Genomic DNA, 8,280 nt, shown 5'->3' with positions numbered 1-8,280 from the left:
GCAAAGGATGAAAAGAGAGAGGGGGAAGAAAGATAGGAGGAGAGAAGGGGGCAAGGAGGAGGGAGAGGGAGAGAGAGGGGAGGAGGAGAGACCAAAGTTTTTTTTTTTAGAGGGGGGATTTTTTTTGAAAAAGTGGACTTTAAGTGCTTGTAGGTTTAAAAAAAGGTCAAAAAGTGACTTTTTGATATGTATAAATATTGAGGGGAAGTTTTAAAGAAAAAATATGTAAAAATGATTTTTTTGAAAAAAGTCAAATTTTGGCTCTTAGTGACCCACGTTTTTGCTGATATGGCCACACTTCTTTACTCCCTTCACTTTCAAAAAGCTAGAAAGAGAAAGTGACCTCTTAGGTCCATATCCTATGTGTGTCTTAAAAAAAGGCTAGAAAAGCCTACTCAAAACTAACTGTGAGTGTGCAAATGCGGTGCGTGTGCGAGTGAGAAGGAGGGAGAGAGAGAGAGTACACAGGATGCGGGTGGAGCTCCCAAATCTCAATGTATGAGCACAATGTGAGAATAAGTGAGAGATCCTTATTCTTTGTATGTATAAAGAATAAGGAGATAAATGTGGGCGGCAGAACACTGGCCAGCAGACACGGACAAAGCACGGTGAGGCACACCGCCTTTACCTAACATTCTCTCACTAAAGGCTGTGTGCCGATAAGTGACAAGAAGACTAGCCTACAACTAGTATATACAAGGTGAGAGAAGACGGCTATGTGCCGATAAGTGGCAAGAAGACTAGCCTACAACTAGTATATACAAGAGGTGAGAGAAGAAGACTCTCAACCTATGCCCACTGCCTCATTCTGTAACCGCTCTAGTGTAGATGCACCATGCATACCACTAGAGATAGAGCTACGATGACACTCTTGATGCAGGTATCCAGTGACGGCCTGCATGGCTCCACAATGCACAATGCTAGTGTCAATCATTGCATGACTGACAACTCCCACTTCAAATGCACCAATCGCATAAGCAAGATCAGGTCTCGAGACCAAAAGGTCAGACATGAGAGACCCGAAAGCCGACGAAACATGCACTATGTGTGCCAACCTATCCCTGTCAGCAACCTTAGTGCCATATGCATCCTCATCAAGAACCACCTGACTATACATCACCATGTTAGCATTGTCTGGCAAAGGCATATCCGTTGAGAATGATTGCAAAACCAAAAAATCAACACCGCTGCAATCACGCACAACTGTCTGAAGGGCATTGTCGCCCTCAAATATATCAGACACATCATAGAACAATACATCGGTCTCTGGCTCAACTGATGTCACCTCAATTGATGACTGACAAAACTGTGCATCCCCATAGATACCACTGTCTGTATGAACGTCAGCCATGACAAATGCATAACGTGCTCTCCAAGCAGCACATCTGCAAAAAAGAGACACACCTCATCTCTCGCTAACAATACATCTCTATCTCATGGCCATGCATTAAAAAAAGGCCCTATTTGTCATTTTAAATCCCTAGGGATCCTCAACAAGAGGGGCCACAAGGGCACACAAAATGGCCAAACAGGGATCCCTGGTTTGGCCATTTTGCGTGCCCTGGGTCCCTGTTTGTCCATTTTGCGCGCCCTTGTGATCCCTCTTGTTGAGGGTTCCTCGGATTTTAAAATGATAAATACAAGCACATTTTAGTTGTTTGGTCATGAATTTACAAGAACAGGGGGTGGACACAAGGAAGTAGAAACTTGCTCCTTGTTTGGTCGATTTCTAGGGATTAATGTTAAGTGTATAGAATTTGTGAGGCCTTTGATCCGCCTTTGAAAATAGAGCAAGGTGGGGGGAGGGGGGGGGATCTTGCTTTGAGTACATCAAACACTACACCTCTATGTCATGACCATGCATTAAAAAAAGGTTGTGTTTGCCAGTTTAAGACCCTAGAGACCCTCAACAAGAGGGGTCACAAGGGCGCACAAAATGACCAAACAGATCAACTATGCATGTTATTGGTCAGTTAAAAAAAATTCTCAACACCTCTCCAACATTTATTCAATAAATTAAATGCAGTGTCATGTGTGTGAAAGCCTCGTTTAGAAAGCTTGCTCTCACAATAGTTCTCAAATGAATCCATTGAAGTGTCATACTCTTGGGTCTTTCAATGGGCTAGTCAAGTGCTCTATCCCTTATGAGTTCTGAGAAAAGACTTCTTATCATGAGTTCAACGACAAAATAGCTCACCATTACTAGAAGCATAGCATGCTTGTATGCATGTTATACAAAGCACACACAAACATGTAGAGTATTGTAATCTCTACTCTCCTATAATAATCTGATTTGCATTTGCCTGCTAAAGAACACCAATAGCATGGGAAACTCCCAAGAGTACAGGAAAATAACTGCCAACTAAAACAACATTTTGTGAACACCCAAGCATATTTGGAGTCTTTTATTTGTAAACCTCGGTTTTGTCTAAATGCCTCTAATTTTAAGTTGAAGTATGTTTTAATCCTCAAATATTTGGTAAGGGTTATTGTATGGTATCACGTGAGTGTACAATAAGGGGATCAAAGAGGGTGAAAAGGATGAATTTTACAAAGCATGTTCCAAATGTGAACGCCAAATTGACACTCACAAAAATCTTCAAGACTTCATCGATGAAGCCGAGTCAAAATACCGTGAAATATGTATGTATGCTACATATTATATATATGTAAAATATCTATACTATTATAAAAGGAGAAGGGTTTGTGGTAACCCTCCCCACCACGTGTCACATGCTCCCTACTCTGGGTTTGGCTTCGGCAGTGTGGCCTGCAGCTAGACAGTCACACAGGCGGACAACAAGAAAGAGAGTGAGAGATAGGCGGTCAGCTATTTCTTTGAAATTTTGAATACACGACGAGTTACCAAGGAGCGGGCGGTGCCTGTATGAGGATTAATTTCTTATGAGAGGTGCAGGTGGTGCCAGACCTGAGCAATCTATTAACTGTAGAGCGGCGGTTGCCTGTAAACAGCAATCTCCTCAATCTCTCTCTCTCTCTCTCTCTCTCCACTTTCGTCTTCCTTCGATTCACTTAAGTTTCAGCACCTGCAGGAGCTTGGTGGAGCTGCAACAGATTTTCCTGGACATGGCCGGAGATGCAAGTCGAGCGGCTAGATGAGAACGAGAACTATGTGAGGTAGGTCACCGCCTACATGGATTCCAGCACGCGGCTGATGAGCGCAAGGACTACCAGCAAAGCAGGCAGTCCATCATCATCATCAACAAGGACTACTACCAGCAGGCCATCATCATCATCGCTCTGTCAATGATGAGATAGATGCCATGCAGGTGGAGGATCTGGACGCTTCCAATGCTAGCGCAAGTAAGATTTCCGGCTGCGGCCCTGGCAAGACAGTCAAGAGGGGCTTCGAAATGGTGAACGGCCAGATGCTCGATGAGGAGGAGTGCATCATCGAAACAGGCAAGAGGGAGATCTTTGCGCAGAAGGCCATCCAAGAGCTGGGATGGGGGAGCTGCCTGCCTCGCCAAGACCTCCAGGAGGTAGCTGAGAGCTTCTCTCTCTCTCTCTCTAACTCTCATGAGAGGGAATCCCAAGGGGCCCAGAGAATTACGTCAGGCAGGGCTGGCTGGCTCAGAACCAATTAGGCGACAACATGTTCAAACAGGTGGTTGATCCTCTCTCTCTCTCTCTCTCTCTCTCTCTCTCTCTCTCTCTCTCTGAGTCGGACTCAGACTTGAGCTGACGCGGGTTATTTGGTTGTGCACACAGAAGGCAAGGTGAGCAAGTATGAGACATGTACAGTGTGCAGGTCCATCCTCTCTCTCTCTCTCTCTCTCTCTCTCTCTCTCTCTCTCTCTGACTTGAGCTGTTGCGCTCCTGGCGGCAGCTGCACAGAGAAGGAGGCTCTTATTTAGAGAATTTGTATATATATATATATATATAATTTATAATTTAGAAGAATAGCACATCAAGCTGGTTCACACCATTTGCGGTTATACAATAAACATTGCATGTATAACCATCGCAGAGACTTTTGTAATTTGTTTGTTCTTCTGAGTTGCCTCTAAGGCTTCGCTTGCCGGAGATATGGGGCGTGATTTGACATTTCAAGGGATTTGGGTAGCGAAGGGTGAGGGAGATGGGCTTTCTCCTGTTGCTATTCAATGTCGTAGTCTTTATATTAAGGTAAGAATTCCTGGCCCATGTTGAGCCTCCATTCATATGCTATGGCCACACAACCTTGCAGAACAAGTGAGAACTCAATTTGCCTCTGACTATTCCCCTGTGTGTGTGTGTGTGTGTGTGTGAGAGAGAGAGAGAGAGAGAGAGAGTAGGGGTGACCCAGAAGAAGACAATATCAATTTAAAACGTCTTATTAGCAATCTCAAGAGACCTAAAAGATCTATTTGCTGAGTCTTGCACTCAAGAATTGATATTCTGTAGGGATATGGGATAGCCAATTTACCACTCTTCAATGAGAAATTCAGAGCCATTTGAGAGAGAGAGAGAGAGAGAATTTCAAAGTACGTGTTACTTGAGGGGAAATTGCAATAATCAATTTTCCACATCTGGGTGAGGGAAGAAAAGAGGATGATTTTTAAAATTTTATATGAACAATCTCGACCTCAAAGACATTGCCACACAGAGAGAGAGAGAGAGAGAGAGAGAGAGAGAGAGAGAGAGAGAGAGAGAGAGCGCTCTAGGCAAGTGAAAAACTAGGTGAGAGTACGTGGAGTAGAGAGAGAGAGAGCAGCTCTAGGAAGGTGAAAAAGTAGGTGAGAGTAGAGTAGAGAGAGAAGCGGGTCTGTTGTGTGGACCAACAGAAGAGAACATGCAGCTCTACTTGAGAGAGAGAGAGAGAGAGAGAGGGAAAGGAAAGATATCCGACATCTGGAAGTTGAGAGCAAAGGTGAGAAGTGACAGAATTTAAGTCTGGTTTTAGACGAGCCCGGTAGTAGCTTAGGAGCATGTGTCGTGCCTCCACTACCTCTATTCACAAGGTGGGGAGGAACATCAAGATGTAAAAACGACACATTGAGAGCAATCAACAGGTTTCATCCAAGCGGTAGATCCTATCAAACATCTGCCGTTGATCTGCAATCATAACTACAATCTCCATTTTGCATTGCCATGCTCTCAATAGTGGTGTGATTTTGAGGGGTTGTTTCCCATGAAGTGGCACATCCAAAACCGTATGTACTTTTCTCTCCCCAATCTCTTTGCACGGGCCTAGGTAGCACTCACCTTTCTCTCTGTTTTTAGCCATCTGAACCTAGCCTAACAAATCTATAATTCTGTAATATGTACTTCTATACTATAATCTATACTATAATATAATGGCAAAGTGCTTGGTGTTACATGAGTCCAAAACTGTGAGGTTTGGCACCCTCATAATCGGGTGTGTGTGTGTGTGTGTATACATGTGTGTGTGTGTGCGAGAGAGAGAGAGAGAGAGAGAGAGAGAGAGAGAGAGAGAGAGACGTTTTGTAACCTCATTCTTTTGTTGTGCATATCAATAGGTAAAAGCGGGAGGTAGCTATGCATTAACAAAGAGAGAGAGTTTGTGTGTGTGAGAGAGAGAAAGAGAGGTGCAGGGAGAGTCAAAGATGTACTATGTAGCCTTCCTATGGTAACAGAGACATGTACAACGACGACGAAGCAAATGAAGAGAGATAAGAAAGACATCAAGAGGTGTTTTTGTTTGTGAACGCATATCCTAATGTATGTGTACGTATCTGTGAAGCAGTATGTGTGTGTTGTGGGGTGAGCAGCACGGAGGGGTATTGATTGTGAACAAGGCAAGTGCGTAGTATGGCGATTGGTGAAATGTCTCATCAAAATATAAATGTGTGTAGGTTGCCATGGTGGGTGTTGGCAATAGCGACCAAGAGCCACATTGAGGTGGTAGGATCAAAGAGTGAACAAGACACATCTACGGAGAGAGAGAGAGAGAGAGAGAGAGAGAGAGAGAGAGAGAGAGAGAGAGAGGCTCTGTGTGTTTGTAGGCAACAATAGAAGGTAGACAAAGGACACAAGCCCAAAGGCCATACAAGAGGGCCAACACCAGCATCTTGCATGCATTGCCCACGTCCAACAAAGTGAAAAGTGGGGCAAGCAAAAGGTATCAACGAAGGGATTTGAAGAGGCACAAAGAAGAAGATAGCACCACCAAGTGCAAATAGAGAAAGGGACCAACAATAACATGTGGAGCACCCACGTCCAACAAGGTGACAATGCAAGCAGAGGGGAATTAGGTAGGCCGAATGATGTTAGAAAGAAGGGAGCAGTGGTAGTGACAAGGGGTATGCTTAAGTAGCAAAAAGAAGTAGTTGAGAGAGAGAGAGAGAGAGAGAGAGAACTCATTTTTGGCAAATATGTTTCGATGAATGAAGATCGCATGGCTTCTACATCTAGCATTGATGGTGATGATGCAGCTTTGCATTGAATGGAGTGATGTTAAAGAGACTAGCAAAGGATTCACAAGGTGGTGCAACAAAGCCCACGGGGTGGTAAAGACGAGAGAGAGAGAGAGAGAGAGAGAGAGAGAGAGAGAGAGAGAGAATACTTTTCTTGATTTTCTTTATGAAATCTGTAACGAGCAAGGGGTTTGAGGGTAAGAGGGGCTATGTCGCCGCCGAAGGCGATGCCGTTTTACTAGTACCTCTAAAATCATATAGAAATATAGAAGTAATTGAACTTGATGCGAAATGGAGATGTTTAAGTAATGTGACGCACTTTGGCCCACGCTAACCAAACATCGAGGTCAAGAGGTGTCTATATGAACTTTGTCGTATAATTCATCTTTGACATCTTAGCTATTAGAAACTTTTGATTTTTGTCGTTTTAAGTTTTATTTCTACAATTTAAAGCTTTGTCGAAATGAAATTGTTATGATGTGGGTGGAACTTATTCTCGCTAAAATGAGGAATTTTCGATGAAAAACTGTTCAATGTATGTTCTCGATGATAGCTCTACTAGTACTATGCTCGCAATCCTAATGGCTCTACTTTAAAAAAAATCTATTAGTTAAAAGATTCGTTCATCAAAGCCTCGCCCCCTCCTGTCGACCCTGAAGCCAACCTTGCCTCTCACATCGCTCAGTGCTCACACAGCCTTGCTACTCCCTTCTCCTCGTGAATTCCAAGGCATCGTCCTCTACCGAAAAAATAGCTGTCGAGGCAATTTTTACGCACACAAAAAAAATCATAAGATTGAAGCCTGAGAGAGAGAGAAACTGCTGTGGTGAGCCCCCACCTCTCTCTCTCTCTCTCTCTCTCTCTCTCTCTCTGTCTCTCTCTCTCTCTCTAGCGGCGCTTCTCCTTCTACCCCAAGCATGCACCTCTAGCTCCAGCTTCACCTGATATCCTCTCGATCTCTCGAGTGGCATTTCTCCAGCCTCTCCCTCTCTCCCTCTCTCTCTCTCTCTCACACACACACACACACAACACACACACACACACACACAGCACGCACGCACGCATGCACGCACACACACACACACACACTATGGGTAGTGACTACAAGTCTCTCTGCCGAGTCTTGGCAGAGATGGGCTTCGTCAACCAACGAATGAACAACAAGAACGAGATGTTCTTCGAGCATAGGGACTATCCCGGGGTGTGGTATCACGATTCTTCACCATACAAAAAGTTTTGTGTCAAGGCATACGAGGCCAGAGCGAGGAAGTTCCTTGAGGAGCAAGCAGCCACCAGACCGGCAGAAACAATCAAGCTCAGGACGTGAATGATAGGCACCATCCTAATTGAGTTCATCGCGCTTGATGAACTCAATTAGGATTGCATTCACGTCCTGAGCTTGATTGTTTTCTGCATGAATGGTGGGTGCTTGCTCCTCAAGGAACTTCCTCGCTCTGGCCTCGTATGCCTTGACACAAAACTTGTTGTATGGTGCAAAATCGTGATACCACACCCCGGGATAGTCCCTGTGCTCGAAGAACATCTCGTTCTTGTTGTTCATTCGTTGGTTGACGAAGCCCATCTCTGCCAAGACTCGGCAAAGGGCCTTGTAGTCAGTACCCATAGTGTGCAGGTGCATGCGTTGGTGCAACCAAAGTTGGTCTGTGTTGGGAAGTGTGCTATGTAGTGCAAAGCGTGCTCGCATGCGCATGGCAAAGGGCTAAAGTAGATATGAAGACCCTGGGTAGGAGAGTGGCAGCGGAAATGTATGTTTAAAGTGGTTTTTTAGGCCAGGTGGGCCTCCAAAGTGGGATAATGATGATGGCAAATCGCGGTGTTCGAGATGTGGGAAATGTGCCCCGAAATGTGGTATTCGAGATGCTCTAGAAGCTCGTCCAGA

At 44.6% G+C, this 8,280-nt stretch overlaps 1 protein-coding gene across 1 annotated transcript; it reads left to right on the top strand.

The window, feature by feature from the left end:
- The first annotated feature begins 2,385 nt into the window (after nucleotides 1-2,385).
- LOC147433396 (uncharacterized) lies at nucleotides 2,386-4,003 on the top strand. The gene is made up of 3 exons (XM_086492976.1): nucleotides 2,386-3,503; nucleotides 3,580-3,628; nucleotides 3,733-4,003. The coding sequence occupies exons 1-3, from the start codon at nucleotides 3,285-3,287 to the stop codon at nucleotides 3,876-3,878; spliced, it is 414 nt and encodes a 137-aa protein (XP_086349102.1). The 5' UTR covers nucleotides 2,386-3,284; the 3' UTR covers nucleotides 3,879-4,003.
- Nucleotides 4,004-8,280: the final 4,277 nt, after the last annotated feature.

The sequence above is a fragment of the Adiantum capillus-veneris genome, chromosome 20 (assembly GCF_014529385.1).
Source record: "Adiantum capillus-veneris isolate H3 chromosome 20, ASM1452938v2, whole genome shotgun sequence".
Lineage (NCBI taxonomy): Eukaryota > Viridiplantae > Streptophyta > Polypodiopsida > Polypodiales > Pteridaceae > Adiantum > Adiantum capillus-veneris.
The sequence above is the reverse complement of the archived record's forward strand: the minus strand, read 5'-3'. Positions and strand labels throughout refer to the sequence as shown.

What these genes read in the sequence shown, in the direction of transcription:
- LOC147433396 (XM_086492976.1), top strand. Translation starts at nt 3,285, where the DNA reads ATGCAGGTGGAGGATCTGGACGCTTCCAATGCTAGCGCAAGTAAGATT. An exon ending in CTCGCCAAGACCTCCAGGAG is followed by an intron (nt 3,504 to 3,579) that starts GTAGCTGAGAGC and finishes GAATTACGTCAG; the next exon opens with GCAGGGCTGGCTGGCTCAGA. An exon ending in GCGACAACATGTTCAAACAG is followed by an intron (nt 3,629 to 3,732) that starts GTGGTTGATCCT and finishes TTGTGCACACAG; the next exon opens with AAGGCAAGGTGAGCAAGTAT.